Here is a 20,597-nt window from a genome sequence, read left to right on the forward strand (position 1 = left end):
CCTTCCGATTCACCAGAACACTGCTAGGGGAAGTAAAGTCTGGAAGGCTGACCAGCACCAGAGAAGTCGTGGAGACATTTTTGAGAGAAACCCACAATGACATCTTCAGAAACCAGGTCCTTGATGCCAACCCAAATATCAACAGTGTTGATATACCTGCAAAGGAGCTTAACATTAGCAAACCAGCCTGGAAGGAAATCCAAGAGGTGGTGAAGAAGGCCAGGTCGGGTTCTGCCCCTGGCCCAAGCGGCATACCCTATAAGGTGTATAAGAAGTGCCCAATGCTCCTCCGGAGGCTATGGAAGCTGTTCCAGAGGATTTGGAAGAAGGGCATCATTCCATTGTGTTGGAAAAGGGCAGAAGGCTGCTTCATACCAAAAGAAGAGAACTCCTCAACCATAGACCAATTTAGAACAATCTCACTGTTAAGTGTAGAATGTAAGATTTTCTTCTCTGTACTGGCTAAGAGGATGACCTCATATATGACTGAAAATGGATATATCGACACTGCTATCCAGAAAGGGGGGATCCCGGGCTTCTCTGGATGTCTGGAACATGCTGGAGTTCTCAGTCAGATGATCCAGGAGACCAAGGCCAGCAAAGGCAATCTGACCGTTGTTTGGCTGGACCTGGCTAATGCGTATGGATCAATCCCTCACGCCCTTATCCATGCAGCACTAGACCATTATCTCATACCTCAGCACATCAAGGGAATGATCACCAGTTACTTTGGCGGAATCCAGCTACGATTCAGGACAGGCCACTTCACCACCGAGTGGCAAAACTTGGAAAAAGGGATCGTAACTGGCTGTACAATCTCCCCCATCCTCTTCATCATGGGAATGAACCTCATAATAACAGCTGCTGGGAAGGAAGCCCGAGGCCCAAAAATGCAATCGGGCATCCGACAACCCCCAATAAAAGGTTATATGGACGACCTTACTGTGACGACCACAACCCATGTGGAGGCGAGGTGGATACTAACTGTTCTGGACCGCATGGTAACATGGGCCAGAATGAGGTTTAAGCCAAAGAAATCCAGGTATATGGTGATCAGGAAAGGTAAACTGACAAATAGAGTCATGCTACATGTGCAAGGGGAGGAGATTCCATCGATAAAGGAAAATCCAATTAAGTGCCTCGGGAAGTGGTTCGATGATTCATTTACCGACAGGAATAACATCAGCAGTACAGAGAAGCAGACAGAGGAATGGCTGAGGAGGATCGAAAAATCAGGGCTCCCGGGGAAGTTCAAAGCATGGCTTTACCAACATGGTTTGCTGCCAAGACTCATGTGGCCGCTGACGGTGTATGAAGTTCCCATGACAAGCGTCGAAAGAGTGGAGAGAAAGATTAACAAGTACCTCCGGAGGTGGCTGGGAATTCCTCCAAGTTTCACTTCAGTAGGCCTTTACATAAGATCAGGGCAGCTCCAACTTCCTCTGTCATCCGTGGTTGAGAAATTTAAGGTAGCAAAGTGCAGAGTCATAATGACATACAGAGACTCCCAGGATGAACAAGTCAGGCAGGCAGGTATCCTTACAAGATCAGGACGCAAATGGGCAGCTGACTCATCTGTTGCACAAGCTGAAAGTATGCTGAAGCTACGTGACATCATGGGAACGCCATGCATAGGAAGACAGGGTCTTGGAACTTCCCATATCCAGCAATGGGGGAAGGCTGGATTGAAGGATAGAAGGGCCATGATCCAGGCGGAGGTACGGAACCTGGAAGAGGAAGAACGAAGGGCAAGGGCAGTGGAACTAGCATCCCAGGGAGCATGGACCAAGTGGGACCTACCCAAGAGGAAGATCACATGGGGAGATCTGTGGAAACTGGAACCTTTCCGTATCTCATTCTTGTTAAGATCGGTGTATGACACACTCCCAACCCCGACAAACTTGCACAAGTGGGGCTTAAGAGAGGATCCACTGTGCAAGCTTTGTGGGGAGAAGGGTACCATGGCACACATCCTGTCAGGGTGTAAAACAGCACTGGCCCAAGGTAGATACAGGTGGCGCCATGACAAGGTGCTCATGACACTTGCCAACACCCTGGAGCAGGAGAGACGCAAGAAACACCAACCACATGGGAGAGTAATACCATCGATTAAGTTTGTAAGATCGGGTCAAAAGCCACCAACTACAGTAATAATGAGAACTAATCTGCTGCAAAAGGCCCAATCATGGGAAATGAAAGAAGACCTGAAGGAAAGATTGCAGTTTCCCCCGGTTGTTCAGACAACCCTGAGGCCAGATGCAGTACTGTGGTCTGAAGAGGCAAAAAAGATCATCATCATCGAACTTACAGTCCCATGGGAAGAGGGTTGTGAGCAAGCATTTGAGAGAAAGAGCGCCAAATACCAGGATCTCTTGCAGGACTGTAGGGAGAAAGGTTGGCAGGCATGGCTATTCCCAGTTGAGGTCGGCTGTAGAGGATTCCCTGCCCAGTCAGTATGGAGGATGCTTACAGCCATTGGGGTGATGGGAAGGGAGAGAAAGATGACTGTCCGCAGGATGGGGGAGGCTGCAGAGAGGGCTTCTTGCTGGTTATGGAGCAGGAGAGAAGAGTTTAGCTGAAAGCCAGGGGGAGTAGATGGGCAGTGATTTGGCCACCACTGCTGACCCACCAATGTTGAGGGTGTTGCGGTTTAGGGTTGAAACACCCAATGATCATTGGATACCGCCTGATGACATCAACTCCTCCTGGCTAAGGCTACATTCACCAAGGTGAATGAAGGAGAAGCATCTTTAGATGTAATTAATATCATGAATCTCTGGGCAACCAGTGACTTCCAGGAAAGGCTGGATGGCAACCGAGGAAGTTCGGTGACTCTGGAGAGACAGATGACTTCCAGGAAAGACTGGCGTGGGTGCATTAGGTTAGCAACCTCATGCACAGCACTCGCAAGAGGGCACCAACTCAAGCTACGGAAAGTTATATGAAGCAATACCCCCAGAGTCGCCCGAGAGGGGGGGAGGATGAGCGACTCAGCAGGACAGACATAACGGTAACGGCTAGGACAATGGATCCACAGATAATGAGAAGGCTCACTCAAACAACGTTAACTGGGGAAGTTACGGAAGTTAAGTGTCATTGCGGAAAGGTCTGCAAGAACACAAAAGGCCTTAAAATACATCAAGGCAGGACCAAATGTGGAAAGAAGGGGTCACAAATGCAGCGCACAGTAGTAACTGGTGAGACGCAGGAGAGCTCCAGGCAGGAAGAACCCCACAGTCCGGGAGATCTCTCAGCACCTGTGTCACCCCAAGACCACAAGACAGACTTTTCTAATACCTCCCCAGAAAGCCAAACCCACCCTGCGAAGGAGCGAATTAAATGGCCCAAGATGGGCGACAATAAGGAATGGGACCAACTAGACAAAGATCTCGATAAAGTGCTAGAAGTTACACTAGTAGGGACAGCTGAGCAGAAAGTCAACACTCTCACAACAATAACGTACAATCTGGCAAGGGAGCGGTTCGGACTGGAGGATAAGAAGGAGAACATCAGGGCTGTACACCAACCAAATAGAAGAGAAAGGGAAATCCACCACTTAAGGAAAGAAATTAAGGTGCTTAATAAGCAGTTCAAAAGATCTATGGTTTGTGAAAGAGAAGGCATCAAGGACCTGACGAGTCAACTCCGAGAACGTCTCTGCAGTCTCCGAAGAGCAGAAAGCACTCGTAAAAGAAGGAAGGATAGGGAGAACAAAAGATCTCAGTTCACCAAAGACCCCTTCCGATTCACCAGAACACTGCTAGGGGAAGTAAAGTCTGGAAGGCTGACCAGCACCAGAGAAGTCGTGGAGACATTTTTGAGAGAAACCCACAATGACATCTTCAGAAACCAGGTCCTTGATGCCAACCCAAATATCAACAGTGTTGATATACCTGCAAAGGAGCTTAACATTAGCAAACCAGCCTGGAAGGAAATCCAAGAGGTGGTGAAGAAGGCCAGGTCGGGTTCTGCCCCTGGCCCAAGCGGCATACCCTATAAGGTGTATAAGAAGTGCCCAATGCTCCTCCGGAGGCTATGGAAGCTGTTCCAGAGGATTTGGAAGAAGGGCATCATTCCATTGTGTTGGAAAAGGGCAGAAGGCTGCTTCATACCAAAAGAAGAGAACTCCTCAACCATAGACCAATTTAGAACAATCTCACTGTTAAGTGTAGAATGTAAGATTTTCTTCTCTGTACTGGCTAAGAGGATGACCTCATATATGACTGAAAATGGATATATCGACACTGCTATCCAGAAAGGGGGGATCCCGGGCTTCTCTGGATGTCTGGAACATGCTGGAGTTCTCAGTCAGATGATCCAGGAGACCAAGGCCAGCAAAGGCAATCTGACCGTTGTTTGGCTGGACCTGGCTAATGCGTATGGATCAATCCCTCACGCCCTTATCCATGCAGCACTAGACCATTATCTCATACCTCAGCACATCAAGGGAATGATCACCAGTTACTTTGGCGGAATCCAGCTACGATTCAGGACAGGCCACTTCACCACCGAGTGGCAAAACTTGGAAAAAGGGATCGTAACTGGCTGTACAATCTCCCCCATCCTCTTCATCATGGGAATGAACCTCATAATAACAGCTGCTGGGAAGGAAGCCCGAGGCCCAAAAATGCAATCGGGCATCCGACAACCCCCAATAAAAGGTTATATGGACGACCTTACTGTGACGACCACAACCCATGTGGAGGCGAGGTGGATACTAACTGTTCTGGACCGCATGGTAACATGGGCCAGAATGAGGTTTAAGCCAAAGAAATCCAGGTATATGGTGATTAGGAAAGGTAAACTGACAAATAGAGTCATGCTACATGTGCAAGGGGAGGAGATTCCATCGATAAAGGAAAATCCAATTAAGTGCCTCGGGAAGTGGTTCGATGATTCATTTACCGACAGGAATAACATCAGCAGTACAGAGAAGCAGACAGAGGAATGGCTGAGGAGGATCGAAAAATCAGGGCTCCCGGGGAAGTTCAAAGCATGGCTTTACCAACATGGTTTGCTGCCAAGACTCATGTGGCCGCTGACGGTGTATGAAGTTCCCATGACAAGCGTCGAAAGAGTGGAGAGAAAGATTAACAAGTACCTCCGGAGGTGGCTGGGAATTCCTCCAAGTTTCACTTCAGTAGGCCTTTACATAAGATCAGGGCAGCTCCAACTTCCTCTGTCATCCGTGGTTGAGGAATTTAAGGTAGCAAAGTGCAGAGTCATAATGACATACAGAGACTCCCAGGATGAACAAGTCAGGCAGGCAGGTATCCTTACAAGATCAGGACGCAAATGGGCAGCTGACTCATCTGTTGCACAAGCTGAAAGTATGCTGAAGCTACGTGACATCATGGGAACGCCATGCATAGGAAGACAGGGTCTTGGAACTTCCCATATCCAGCAATGGGGGAAGGCTGGATTGAAGGATAGAAGGGCCATGATCCAGGCGGAGGTACGGAACCTGGAAGAGGAAGAACGAAGGGCAAGGGCAGTGGAACTAGCATCCCAGGGAGCATGGACCAAGTGGGACCTACCCAAGAGGAAGATCACATGGGGAGATCTGTGGAAACTGGAACCTTTCCGTATCTCATTCTTGTTAAGATCGGTGTATGACACACTCCCAACCCCGACAAACTTGCACAAGTGGGGCTTAAGAGAGGATCCACTGTGCAAGCTTTGTGGGGAGAAGGGTACCATGGCACACATCCTGTCAGGGTGTAAAACAGCACTGGCCCAAGGTAGATACAGGTGGCGCCATGACAAGGTGCTCATGACACTTGCCAACACCCTGGAGCAGTAGAGACGCAAGAAACACCAACCACATGGGAGAGTAATACCATCGATTAAGTTTGTAAGATCGGGTCAAAAGCCACCAACTACAGTAATAATGAGAACTAATCTGCTGCAAAAGGCCCAATCATGGGAAATGAAAGTAGACCTGAAGGAAAGATTGCAGTTTCCCCCGGTTGTTCAGACAACCCTGAGGCCAGATGCAGTACTGTGGTCTGAAGAGGCAAAAAAGATCATCATTATCGAACTTACAGTCCCATGGGAAGAGGGTTGTGAGCAAGCATTTGAGAGAAAGAGCGCCAAATACCAGGATCTCTTGCAGGACTGTAGGGAGAAAGGTTGGCAGGCATGGCTATTCCCAGTTGGGGTCGGCTGTAGAGGATTCCCTGCCCAGTCAGTATGGAGGATGCTTACAGCCATTGGGGTGATGGGAAGGGAGAGAAAGATGACTGTCCGCAGGATGGGGGAGGCTGCAGAGAGGGCTTCTTGCTGGTTATGGAGCAGGAGAGAAGAGTTTAGCTGGAAGCCAGGGGGAGTAGATGGGCAGTGATTTGGCCACCACTGCTGACCCACCAATGTTGAGGGTGTTGCGGTTTAGGGTTGAAACACCCAATGATCATTGGATACCGCCTGATGACATCAACTCCTCCTGGCTAAGGCTACATTCACCAAGGTGAATGAAGGAGAAGCATCTTTAGATGTAATTAATATCATATTATTATAAAGGCTATTAATCTGTAAAAAAAAAAAAAAAAAACATCTTTAATCAATTATTATTATTAATCAATAATTTATATTTATATAATGTTCTATACGATTCAATGTGTTTTATAAGGCATCAGTTTTTGTTTCAATAAAAATTCAATATTAAATGTCAGTAGGGTGAATTTTTCAAAGCAGCAGCAACAGGAATCCGATGGGTTTATGTTACCAGGGTAACGCACGGAGGAAGTGACGTCCGCGCTGGTGACGTTTTAGTGGACTTTTCGATGCGTTCCAAACAGCCTGAAGTACCCTGCAAAGTACACTTCATATGGTGTTCAGCCATGTTAAGTGTGATTCCAAACCGCAGGAACTGCGAATGGTGTAGGGAACGAGTGAGCAACAGGTGTTCACTTCACCGGAAACGGGAATGAAATTTTTTCCGTAAGTCATTGCGTCTCACTTAAGCGTGAAAAACATGGAGCTCGAAAAATACATTATATTTATTATCATTATTAACAAGGACAACATCAAATTAAAAGGACGCAAAACTTTATATTTAAATTTAATCAAGAAATCCTTAGTATTATATAGGCTAGTAATCTGAAAAATTTATAAATCTCCGTACATCCTTAATCAATTATTATTAATCAATTATTATTAATCAATCATTTTATTGCAACCACGGGGGGCCAAATCCAGTGTCTTCTGGTGCCAGTCCCAAGTCTGGATAAATGCAGAGGGTTGTGTCAGGAAGGGCATCCGACATAAAAACATTTGCCAAATCAATGATGCGAATCACAAATATTATTTCCATACCGGATCGGTTGCGGCCCGGGTTTACAACGAGAAAGACCAAAGAGGAGATTTATGAATGCAGTGAGAGAGAACATGAAGTTAGTTGGTGTGAGAGAAGAGGATGCAGAGGATAGGGCTATTGCTTTGTCTTGCTTATACACTTGCTTTGATTAATTTACCGAGAAAAAAAGGAAAAACTAATAAAATTAAAGAAAGAAAAATTTAAAGAAAAATAACAATAAATAGAAGTAAAAATATAATTAAATACAGTGGAACCTCGGATTACGAGTAAAGCGGTTTACGAGTGTTCTGCAAGACGAACAAAGATTTTTAATAAAAATTTAACTTGAAAAACGAGCATTTTCTTGGTTTACGAGCACCGAGCATCATGTTTCACGCATGTGTTCTTGTTTAGACGCCGAGCGTCACGTGATCACAACTGAGCCAACGGTTTTTCTCTCTTGCGCTGCGGAATCGTCTCCCCTGCTGGGTCTTAGTGTTCGTCTCTTACTGGTATAATCAACATCTGTGCACGCGTGTACTGTTTACTATAACACTGTAACTACGCGTGGGTGAAACATATTTTATTATGTGTTCTGAAGCGCGTGTGTACAGCGCGTGTACTTTTTCTTATAACACGTGTGTGCGCGCGAGTAAGGCAAAAGAAATTCTCAATACGGAGGTTAAAAATGTATTTTCTTCCTCATCGCGGTGTGTGTGTGTGTGTGTGCGCGCGTGAGCGTGATTAAACACTGTGCCGGCTGTGTGTGTGTGTGTGTCTGTGAAACCCTCATTTACAAACACACACGCGCACAGAAATGAAGGCAAGAGACACACACTCTGCTCTCCAAAGAAACTCTGTCGCAAATCTTTTTAGAGGTAAGGTGCTGGGTCATTTGTTTGTTAGTTTTACTTTACAGCAGTGATTCTGTTGGTTTGCGCTCACACGAGTGTCTTTAGCGATGTTTATTGCTTTTTTTTTAGATAAAACAGTGTAGCGAGAGAGAGACGTTGATTTATGACCGCTGTTTACGGAAGTGTAGTCCAGTGCGGGAGATGCATTGTGGGTAATGCAGTCCGGTGTGTGTGAACGCGAATGTGAGATTTAAGTTAGGATATTGAGCCTGAGTTTTGTTCTTCAGTAGTTCTTCTTTGTTTTTTTTGTTGGATTTAAGTGCAGGATCCACCCGAAAGTTTGTACTATAACCTGACAATGCAGAATATAAAAGAACGGGCATCGACGAGTTTGTCCATCTCATCATTACATAAGCATGGATTAACGAGCTGTTACGCTGTCGCGAGCAACATTAAAAAAAGTGGAGAAGCTTTAATAATTTAGAACAGAACAACAGTCTTTCCGTTAATGTGTGTGAGTGTGTTTAAACAAGAGAAGAAAGTTTTAATGTGTAAGATGAGGAGGGGGAGACAGGAGGGGCTGAAAGCAAGAGTCTCCACTTACTTTAGCCTCACACGCACACACATACACAGCGCCTGCATGCACAAAGGGAAACGCTTATCTGCCGGGATTTATTTTTAACTTTTTTGAAAGGTAACGTCCAGGTTAATTTGTTTTATTTTTACTTAATATTTTGTATTAATTATTTTAATGTATTTATTTTTTTGGACTGTAGAAGTTTCCATTATTTCTTATGGGAAAATTACATTTGGTTTACGAGTGTTTTGGAATACGAACGAACGAATTATGCTCGTAATCCGACGTTCCACTGTATAGCACACAGTAAGTTACATATTGCACTAAATATTATTAATATACCGATATTGCACTTGAAATGTAGTGTAAATGAAAAGAAAGAATATTGCACAAATGTACTGGTAATCAGATATTACACGTGGAACTGTATCTTGAATTGTGGGAACAGTAGTCTCATAAAAGTATTATCGAACAGTAACTACTGACAGTCCCTATCTTGTAGTGAAAACGTTACAGAGATGAGTTATGTAATTTCTCATACATTGAAAAAAAGATCTCCTTTTGCACTCTGTAGAACATCTGGTTATAATCAGTCGCTGGCTAAAATGGCTCCTGTGTTCGGAGAGAACTCTGTATAGTGGGTGAGAAGAATTGATCAAGACAGAGTCCATATCCAAGCCCAGGACAGATCCGGCCCTTTCAATGACTTTTTCCAGTCTGTTTCTCTCTGCCGCTTTCATGTTGCAGCCCCAGCATAGAAAACGACACTTGCCACAACAGATTTATAAAACATCTGAAGAATTGTGTTGCAGATGTTGAAAGACCTGAGCCTGCTCAGGAAAGTACAACCTGCTCTGTTCTTTCTTGTAGTGTGTCATTGTGTTAACTGACTTGTCCAGTTTGTTCTCCAGATGCACTTACAGGTATTTATACTCAGAGTCCATGTCCACTGTCTCTCCATGGAAAGATATAGGAAGGGGAAAAGTCATGGAAAGTCAATCACCAGCCCCTTCGTTTTCTTGATGTTGAGTTGATTACAAAGTTATCCACCACAGACTGGTACTGGGGGGTGTTACCGTCCTTAATACATCCCATAACCACAGAGTCATCAAAGAACTTCTGTAGATGGCATGATTCCGAATTATATCAGTCAGATGTATAGAGGGTGAAAAGAAATGGAGACAGAACAGTCCCCTGAGGAGCACCAGGGTTTGCCGATCACTGTGTGGGACACACAGTTTTGTAATCGGACATACTGGGGATACTGGTCAGATAGTCCATGATCCATGAGACCAAGGGAGTGTCAATTTGCATGATCATTGGTTTCTTGCCCAGTACTGCCGGTCGTATGGTGTTGAAGGCACTGGAGAAGTCAAGGAACATAATCCTTACACTGGTCCCAGGTTTGTTAAGGTGGGAGTAGGTTCGGTGGAGCAGGTGTATAATGGCATCATCCACTCCCAGGAATGGCTGATAGGCAAACTGAAGAGGGTCAATTGAGGACTTCACCTGGGGACGAAGTATATTCAGGATAAGTTTCTCAAACACCTTCATAATATGTGATGTTTGAGCTACGGGCCTGTAGTCATTCTGGGCAGAGGGTCGTGGTATTATGGGGACAGGAAAATTGCAGGATTTTTTTCCCACATATAACAGCATAGATCCACATTTTATATAATATATAAAATATATTTTGTTATATAAAACTAAATTGAGCACTCCAAAAACAACTTAGTGTAAGAAAAGGCACTGTCTGCCTTCAATTAGCTGCCTAAACCTTCTCACACAATAATATGTGGCCGCTAGAGGGAGACACTGACACCTTGCACATGTGGATTATTATTTTTTTTTCGAAACAATACAAATAGAACACAAACCACATTAAATACAGTTAACAATAACAACAACAGCAATAGACAGCAAACACAAAGGACAAAGAACTATAAATGTGACAGTTCAAAATAAAGGTAAAAGACATAAGAGGATAGTTATGATGTATAAACAGTGGAAAATATGTAACAAGAGACACAACACTTCAATTAAAAATAATGTCATAATAATGTAAAAGTCTATTATTATTCTTATTGAACTGAATTAGTTTAAGAGAATTAAAAATTGAGGTCATTAGTTTCAATAAATCTTCAATATTTAATGTCCGTAGTGTGACGTCAGCGCCGGTGACGTTGCAAGGTGTTCCAAATGGAGTTTTGCTGAGGGGAGTTCTCTTCATCAACAACAGCAAATAACACCAACAATAAAAAATGTTGTTCTGCATCATCATCATTCTCTGCAAACGGAGCAGGAAGTAGGGAGCACCCTGTGAATTACACGTCGGAAAGGACCGCAGCACTTGTCGAAGGAAGTTGTTCCCTTAACTGACGTTCCCTGCACAGGAAGTAGGGTGCAGGGAATAGGGGGCGCACTGTCGAACGGAATGTAGCATAGCATGGAAGTATGCGCCTGCATTACCAGCGAATCCACGTTGTCCCGCCCTCCTGCCCGCGTTCGCGTTTTGATTGGACGGTGGAACGTTTGGCCACGCCCTGGGCCACGTCGCGCTGCTCTCGCCATTTTTCAACCGGGAAGGAAAGAAGGGAGTGCAGGAAGCGGCTAATAAACCAGCTCATTCTGTCAAATTTTGGGAAGTTTTCGGTGTTGTCGTCGAGTTACGGTTTTTAGTTGATTCTGTTTTCTTTTCCCAGAGACGGTTTCAGTGGGCTCGGTGTCTTTGTGCGGGCGGAATCATGAATATTTTCAGACTCACAGGGGACCTCTCGCATTTAGCTGCCATCATCATCCTGCTGCTGAAAATATGGAAGAGCAGGTCGTGTGCAGGTGAGTGCTGTGTTTTTACACGGTGTCGTTCAGGGCGACGCGAAGATCACCTGTGTGTGTGTGTGATGGACTTCCTGTTGGAGAGAAATCTTATCTGAGTTAAAGCTTGTCATTGCATTGGATTGTACCTGTCGCAGCCACACACACACACACACACACACACACAAAAACCTTTACTCCAAAGTCATGTATTTATTATGCACTCATTCATTCACGTGTGAGACTGTCACTCAGATTGCTGTCAGTGAATCCTTTACCTAAACACCCAGTCTCTCTGACACCTCATCAGTGTGCTCTGATTAAAGTTTGCTCTTAAATCACTAACTCTTCCACATTCATAATCCTATTTCTGCACCTTATTGATATATATCAGGTGTCGATACAAAAGTCAGACACAGAAGTCTTGTCTCCAGGCCTGACGTCTCTTACACTGAAATCTGCCTGCAGCTCTGATCCTTTAGCATTCAGGCATCCTCACAACAATATGCACTAAATTACAATACTTTGTCTGTGGATATAGTTTTATTTCAACCATGTCTGATCAGATTACTGGCTCCAGATCCAAACTCATTCATTCTCTTATCAGTGCTGAGCTTTGTTAGTTTTGTGTATCCTATGACGTGGCAGGATGTGTTACCCAGCAGACACACACACACACGCACACACACACACACACACGCACGCACACAGACACAGCAAACAAAACCTGAAGCTGGAGTTTTAGCTTTAATACTTGTATTTATATTTATATAACTCTTTCTTGCAGTAGTGTGAAAGATGTATTTAAGAGTTCATCGATTTCAGCTCTCTTTCTGAACATGAGGATGTGTGACGTTTGTGGGTTTCATTGCTTAGACAGTGTTCTAGCAATAAAGTTTTGAGTATTAGTCTCTTAAAGATGTCTCTGGGTTATATTTTACCTTAAAAATTCGCAGTAAACGCGTGATCCGTGTAATTGCTGAATATTTAAATGTTACTTAAGGTGTTTCTACAGTTAAAACAAATAATATGAAAAAAAAAGAAAGACAAACAAATGCATTAAAATAAATAAACACAGAAGTATTTTAATATGCAAAACTTTACACAAGAGGCATTCGAGTCAAATATGGATTTATGATTTTTTATTTTATTTTGTGAAGAAAGGCATAAACCTGAGCACATTATGATGATGAGATTGAAGGCCATACTTTAGGAAATGATGATCCCGACCAAGGAGGCTCGGAGCCCGCTGCAGTTGTTCCTGTCAATATTCAGCGAGTGCAACACCTGATCCTTAAAAATCGATGGATAACTTGTTGCCAACTGTACAAACAATCGCTTACCAACACCACTTGCAAATAAAACAAACTCGGCTGGGGGGTATTGCCACATCCCCTGTACAGCCCTGGCCTCGCTCCAAGCTGTTTTTACATATTTGGGCCATTTCAAATGTGAAGCGGTCATCATACCTTCGATCATACCTCCAGCGTACTAAGAAAACTTTCTACCTTCTGATGGTATCCAAGAACTTGTAAAACGCTGGGATAAATGCATAAATATAGCTGGGAATTATATAGAGAAATACAGTAAGTCCCTGACTTATATCTTTGAGTTACGGATTTCCACAGATATGAACGGACTGTGGTTCTATAAACATTCGTAGATGAGAACAAATCACAGAAGTAGCTCACATATATTGTACAAAAGATGCAGTACACACTGTACACTGCAAGTCACCAGATACCAATATAATAGTAAGTGAATGTATAAAATGTCTAAGGACTGGTATATTGTATGTGCTTGCGTGTGGGGGTGCCGGAGAAATTAGTGGTCCTCTCCGGTTTTGATAAATCAGTCCGGGAACACAATGCTAGAAAATGACTATCTTGTAAAGTTATGATGGTAAATAATCCTAATTTTCAAAAAGTCTTTAATAAAAGAGTTCACAGTCCAATACAGTGGAAAACAGCATTGAAACAAAATGGTGTCTGGGATTCCCCTAACGATTTACAAGCGCAGAGACAACACTGTTCAAGCTCACATTTCACTATGAAAATCATCTCCTAAGTTGTGGTTATGGTTTTTGGCCACATGATGGCAGTGTTCGGAAAGGAGACCGAGATTTAGCCAAGTGGATTGAAATGGTTTACATTGTATATTCTTGTCAAAGGCATATAAGACCCTCTTTTTTGACTTAAGAACAAATCTGACTTATGACATTCGTAATTTAGGGGACTACCTGTAAAGGGAGTTTTTCTCTTATAACTATTGCTATTCTGTGTAATCTATGGTCCCGCGTTTCACTTGAATGACCTTGTAATGTTTAGGAAAGAAATAAGAGACACTAGCAAACTAACATATATAGTAACCTCTATAGTACAGTAACTTTGAATGAATTTTTATAAATTAAACTTCAGCAATACTGTCGGTTTCGTGTAACTTAAGTACATTTCCAAAACAAAAAAAAAGTATTTTTTCTGTGTTCGCAATATATTTATTTTAAATACGATCACAGTCACAAAAAATAATTTAATGCGTCTTTTTTGTTCCCTATGTTTTCTCTCTCATAAAATAAATGTTGTAATGTTACAGATATAATGTTAGGAATGCATTGCAGTTCACACAGATACAGACGATACAGACTATTGAACGCTAGTTTTTAAGGCTGTAATTACTTGATAAAATTTCCTGAGCAGCAGTATGAACATGCATGTTGACTTTAGCCAGTATGACATTTTTTACAACATTACTTTAATTACTTTCTTTTTTTGAACGAACCAGATGTTTCAGTATAACATTGTTGTAATTCTGTTGATTTTTTGTGTTTTTTGTTTGTTTTTGCCGATTGTCCAGGTATATCCGGAAAAAGCCAAGTTCTGTTTGCATTGGTGTTCACGACACGCTACTTGGACCTTCTTACCTCATTTATCTCTCTGTACAACACTACAATGAAGGTGAGCTGGAACTCACAAACTGCTGAGTGTCTTTGGTGTCTTTAGCACATTGCACACATCCTAGCCAAAAACATGTTGCTATGTTGGACATGTTCATGCACTTAATTAAATTTCAACTGGTTTTGTGGTATAATGATATTCCCTGCCTTCCCAGTAACTATTTATTTATTTATTTGTTGCTTTTTGTTGGTACAGTTTATCTACATTGGATGCGCGTATGCCACAGTCTACCTGATCTATGCCAAGTTCAAAGCCACCTACGACGGCAATCATGACACTTTCAGGGTGGAGTTCCTGGTTGTTCCTGTGGGTGGCCTGGCTTTTCTCGTCAACCACGACTTCTCTCCTCTGGAGGTAAGATTATTTTTAGAAGTTTATATGGACTTTTATACACACACACACACACACACACACACACACACATACATATACTACACACATAGTACACATACTACACTACACATATACTACACACACACACACACACACACACACACACACACACACACACATATACTACACACACACATACTACACACTACACACATACACACACACATACTATGGACTACATATACTACATATACTACACAAACACACACATATTACACATACAGTATACTACATGCACACACACATACATTACACACGTACTACACATGTACCACACACACACAAACATACTACACACATAGTACACATACTACACTACACACACACATACACACTACACATATACTACACACACACATACACACTACACATATACTACACACACACATACACACTACACATATACTACACACACACACACACGCACTACACATATCCTACACACACACACATACGCACTACACATATCCTACACACACACACATACGCACTACACATATCCTACACACACACACATACGCACTACACATATCCTACACACACACACATACGCACTACACATATCCTACACACACACACATACGCACTACACATATCCTACACACACACACATACGCACTACACATATCCTACACACATACGCACTACACATATCCTACACACGCACACATACGCACTACACATATCCTACACACGCACACATACGCACTACACATATACTACACATACTACACATCTTACACAAACGACGACCGGCCCAAGCACCTGCGCCATTACAATTGCCACCAAACCCTACTTTGAGTGACATCAGCAACCGGAGCTTTTTAGAAGTCATGTCGCGCTCAATAGGCTTCATCTTTGCCCGCTCATCGTTGCTTGCAACTATATTATAAACTATATATATTTGTGGGCTTTTATACTGACCTACTTAACGTCAAACTAGTTAACATGCTAACTATTTAGCAAATCAGACAGGTGGCTAGTACATTAGCAAGCTGATAGTACAATCCACTATACATGTTAGCTTTATGGCCACTCACATGACATCTTATTTGGGTAGGATTTCTTTTTCATACAAGAATCAATAGAGAATGCCTGCAGTTTTTAAGATCAATTTAAATTGAATAAATAAAATCTTACAAAATCACTAATACTGTTATATTTAAAAGTAAAAATATCTTGTATTTAATTTAATATTTACTCAAAATACTAAGTAATTAATGTAAGCAAGAAATTTGCTATCCATTTAATTATTACTTACAGTATAGAATTAATAGAATCGATTCAATTCAGTCAAGAAAAGATTGATTAAACTGCATAATCGATTATTGCACAAATCTAGTGTCGACTAAAAAAATGTTTATTACTATAGCTATTTTTATAATGGATGTTGTTGCAAAGCAGCTTTGAAATAAATATTATGGACATAAATTGAAAAATTGAAATTTTTTTTAGCTCTATTAGTCAGTCCCTAATAAGCAAACCAGAGGCAGTGGAGACAAGGACAACTCCCTGAGACAACATGAGGAAATAACCTTAAGAGGAACCAGATTTTAAAGGGAACCCATCTTTATTTGGGGCGAGACCGGATAGTGTGTAATCAGTCCCTTTTGTAACTTTGTTCTAGAAGGTTAAGAGTGCAGTTGTTCAACAGGAAATGTGTTTGAGTCCGTTTTTTGGTAAGGTTCACTGACAGAGACTTGGGCACAAAAACTGAGGTTTTTCAATCCTAAACCTATTCAAGCGATTGTCACAAGCAGTCAGATGAAAAGTGTTTGCTAAAACAGGATTTAAAAACAAGATTCAGTGTATTGAGCTTTACCCTCTCGTCTGTTTTCCTTCCTGTTCCTGTGCTGTAGATCCTCTGGACGTTCTCCATCTACTTGGAGTCGGTATCCATCCTTCCTCAGCTCTTTATGATCAGCAAGACCGGGGAGGCTGAGACCATCACCACACACTATCTGTTCTTCCTGGGCCTTTATCGTGCCCTGTATCTCGTCAACTGGATCTGGCGCTTCTACTTCGAAGGCTTCTTCGACATGATTGCCATCGTTGCAGGCGTCGTTCAGACCATCCTGTACTGTGATTTCTTCTATCTCTATGTAACAAAAGGTAAGCGGCATCATCAGCATGTCTTCATGACCACATAGTGAACTGCATTTCGTCCATGTGCCCTACTTTACTTTTACCTGACTTTTAGAAGTTAATTGCATGCTATAAAAAGCTTATGAAGGTTATAAAGAACTGCATGAGCTTTTATATATGCAGTATGATCATCATATGGGTGGACTGAGGTGAATATTGTCGTTCTGTCTGTCCTGCTGTTCACAGTGTTGAAAGGGAAGAAGCTGAGTTTGCCAGCATAAACTAGGAATCGAGACAGCGCTTTAGCGGTTGCGTGCGGAAGCGCAGGACACCGCTGATGCCACATCAGTGTAAGATGCCTGAGGAGTGCAACATGGATTCGGTATTTTCTTCAAACCCTGACCAGCTGGGACAGTTCCGGATTCAAACCGCGGAAATCGTTCAACTCCTCCAGTATCCACGTTTTGTGCGTCTTACCATTGTTTTTATTACTTATTAAGATAAAAGAAATGAACCATTTTCTACCAGAAAAATCACTTTAATTGGGCTCATGGCAACAGAAAACCCTGTAAAATGCATAAAATTTGTCAGTGTGATGATCGATGGGGATTATTCTCATATAGAGTAATGTGTGTTCGTAAAATATTTGGAATTTGAGTAAATGTACCATATTTTCTAGAATGTAAGAAGAAATTGTGGCTCTCTAACAGGTGCTGCAATTAAAGGCCCAATTCCAGTTACTCTAGTAGTTATAGGAAAAAAAAAATGTATCATAATGGTCATGGTTATAAGTAAATATGTTGTTGTCAAGGTGATTAGAAATCACCAAAATCGTCTTAAGCATTTATTCTCAGAACGGCTACAAGAGCTTGAAGTGAAAAGTCACAAGGAGCAACAACATCTGTGAGCGGGGAGTTTTAGCATATAGCCGTGGTTAAAGACGGATACGCTCCAGACCTGAAGGAATAGCAGCAAATACGTCAGCTCAGGTACCAATACAGAACGGCAGCAAAATACCAACCAACATTATACAGATGACTGGTGCCGAAATACCAGTTTATAGGTGGTGATAATAATCCACGCGACACTTCTTGTGTTAAACTATGTATAAATTGATTTGTAGGGTTTTGTTTTCTTATTTTCTGGAAAATATGGTACATTATTTATTGTAATTGCAGATAATTTTTTTTTTCCTTTTAATCTCAGTATAGAGGTTTACCTCATGCTTGGGTCAGCTGTTTTTCTTTCTTTTTCTCTTTTATTTACAATAAGAAATGGCACCTTGTGTTTTTCTAAGTGTGTAAGAATGAGCATTTCAGGTAATCAGGTTGTAGCAATGTGAAGGTGAACGTTTGATATTGCACCCGTTCAGTCATACTTGCATTAACTTGCAGTATTGACACACTGCCTTATTAATCTTTTTAAAAACAAATTATTTGATTCATTGGGCATCTCATTTACTTATACAATACATTCTGATTAGGATTTACTTTCCGTCATATAATAGCAAAATATGACCCAAGTGTATAAAAATGGTTAAATTTATCTAAATAGCAAAAAATATTACAAATTAATTCATGTGAATTCATTGATATCATTTTTATGCATTGCAAAATACAGCAAATTATAATTTTTTTCCAAATTCTTTAAAGCATGATTTGTATATTGAGTTTTCCTTATATAAGAAGTCTTTTTTTTTTTTTTGCTATCTCTAAGGGATGGGTGTTGGGCTGAAAGAGTTTAACAGGTTTTTTTTTTTTTTTGTCTATTTCATAATTCAGATTTTTCTGGACTTTTTTTTTTTTTAATCAACCTTTATATGACATCCATCTCAAATAAAGATAATTTGAGATACAATATTCTCTGTGTTTTACTTAAATAAATCTAAACCTCTTTATCTGTTAGTTGTAAATGTTTTATAAGCTCCAAGAGTTTTAAGATTGCATGATTATACAGTCATCCTTTTTAACATCAAAAATTTAGAACATAATGCCCAATATTGTGTAGGTTTCTCTACGCCCACCAAAACTGCTCTGACCCTTCGACACGTGACAAGAAGGGTGTGCTGTGGTATTTGGCATCTGAATGCTAACCACAGATCCTGTATGTGCTGTAAGTCACAAGCTGGGGCCTCCATGGATCAGCCGTTTCTCTTAGTGTTCTGATACCTTTTTACCATTATGAGCATTAACTTTAATTAACGATTTGTGATACACTAGCTATTTTTTGAGTTGGGACCGGACAGGCTCTCTTTGGTCACCACAGACATCAATAATCAGCCAAACTAACTGCCTTCTGTTTTAAAATTGTTTGTGCGGTCGAGGTCATGGCTCTATATAGGAGATCTTCCATTCCTACCTTGACCGTTTTCATGGAGCTCGCTTTGTGTACAGGACTAGGCATTGTCATGCAGGAGCACATTTGGGCCTCAGCTCCAGTGAATGGAAATTGTCATGTTAAGACATTCCAGACAATTTTGTGCTTATAAGTATGGTGCAACAGTTTAGAAAAGACTAATGTATGGGTTTGATGATAAGGTGTCAATATACTGTTGGCAGTGTATTATAATACACCACCTGTCCAAAGCAAAAGTCACCTCCTGGATTTAGTTAGGTAAGAGCCTCCAATTGGATAATTACTGCAGTGATTAAGATGTTTCAGCTGACTATAAGTTATTTAACCTTAACTGATGCAGTGAGTATCTTTTCATTTCTTAAAGATCTGTGTCAGAAGGCATATCCTGTTTCCATGGCAACAATTTTACTCTTTCAGAAGGTCAAATTATTGTCCTGCATCTAGCAAAGAAAACAATTAAGGAGATTTCTAAAACAACTGAATTGAACAGCGCTTATCAAAACCTGGAAGGACAGTGGTGGTGAACCCGTCATCTTTAGGGAGGAAGTGTGAATTCTTGTCAAAATAGTTTATTAATGATCTTGATCAGAGATCACTTAAACATTTGGGAAAATCAAATCATAAACAACAGTAGAACACACAGCTGTGTTTAATAGTTAGATGAGGATTTCCACATGCAGTGTGAAAAGAACTTAAAGGATTGGGACTAAACAGCTGTGTAGCCTTAAGAAAATCACTTACAGTATGAGCAATGTTATGAAGATAAAAAATTAATTCCTTTAAAAAAAAAATTATACTACTTTTTTTTCAGATCATTTTTTTTCTTCGATGGTGGCCCAGGCATCTTTTAAGATTATGATGATGATGTAAGAAATCATCAAGCTCAAATTGTGGAAGAGTGGTTTAGAAAGCATGAGACAGACCGTAACCTCATTGAGAATCTTTAGGATGTGCTGGAGAAGGCTTTACACAGGGGCCTGTCTCTCCCATCATCAATAAAAGAGAAATAAACTGATTTTGGACTGAAATATATGTTGTGAAATATAGCTCATCAAATGCGTTTCGCAAAATAAAAATAAAAAATAAAATATTAGAGTGTGTGATTTTTTTTTTTTTTACTTTTTGGAGTGGCAGTGTGTATATTAGTCTAGGGATTGTTTTAAATACAGATATGTTTATTTTTTAAATAAAACTAAGCATTGTTTTGCAAAGTGTGTTCTACCTTAATGTACTGTGGATGTTATTAATAATAGAGTAGGAGGAGTGAAAGG

The 20,597-nt window shown here is 41.4% G+C and overlaps 2 protein-coding genes across 2 annotated transcripts; both read left to right on the forward strand.

Moving 5' to 3' along the window:
* Positions 1–3,175: 3,175 nt before the first annotated feature.
* Positions 3,176–5,803, forward strand: LOC128541278 (uncharacterized). Its single transcript, XM_053511626.1, has 2 exons — positions 3,176–4,537; positions 4,886–5,803. Exons 1-2 carry the CDS (start codon positions 3,176–3,178, stop codon positions 5,801–5,803), a joined length of 2,280 nt encoding a protein of 759 aa, XP_053367601.1.
* A 5,475-nt stretch (positions 5,804–11,278) lies between these two features.
* On the forward strand, positions 11,279–18,825 carry LOC128540763 (ER lumen protein-retaining receptor 2-like). Its single transcript, XM_053510741.1, has 5 exons — positions 11,279–11,560; positions 14,393–14,493; positions 14,689–14,847; positions 16,746–16,998; positions 17,218–18,825. The coding sequence occupies exons 1-5, from the start codon at positions 11,470–11,472 to the stop codon at positions 17,250–17,252; spliced, it is 639 nt and encodes a 212-aa protein (XP_053366716.1). The 5' UTR covers positions 11,279–11,469; the 3' UTR covers positions 17,253–18,825.
* Positions 18,826–20,597: the final 1,772 nt, after the last annotated feature.

Source organism: Clarias gariepinus, chromosome 14 (assembly GCF_024256425.1).
Source record: "Clarias gariepinus isolate MV-2021 ecotype Netherlands chromosome 14, CGAR_prim_01v2, whole genome shotgun sequence".
Taxonomy (NCBI): Eukaryota; Metazoa; Chordata; class Actinopteri; order Siluriformes; family Clariidae; genus Clarias; species Clarias gariepinus.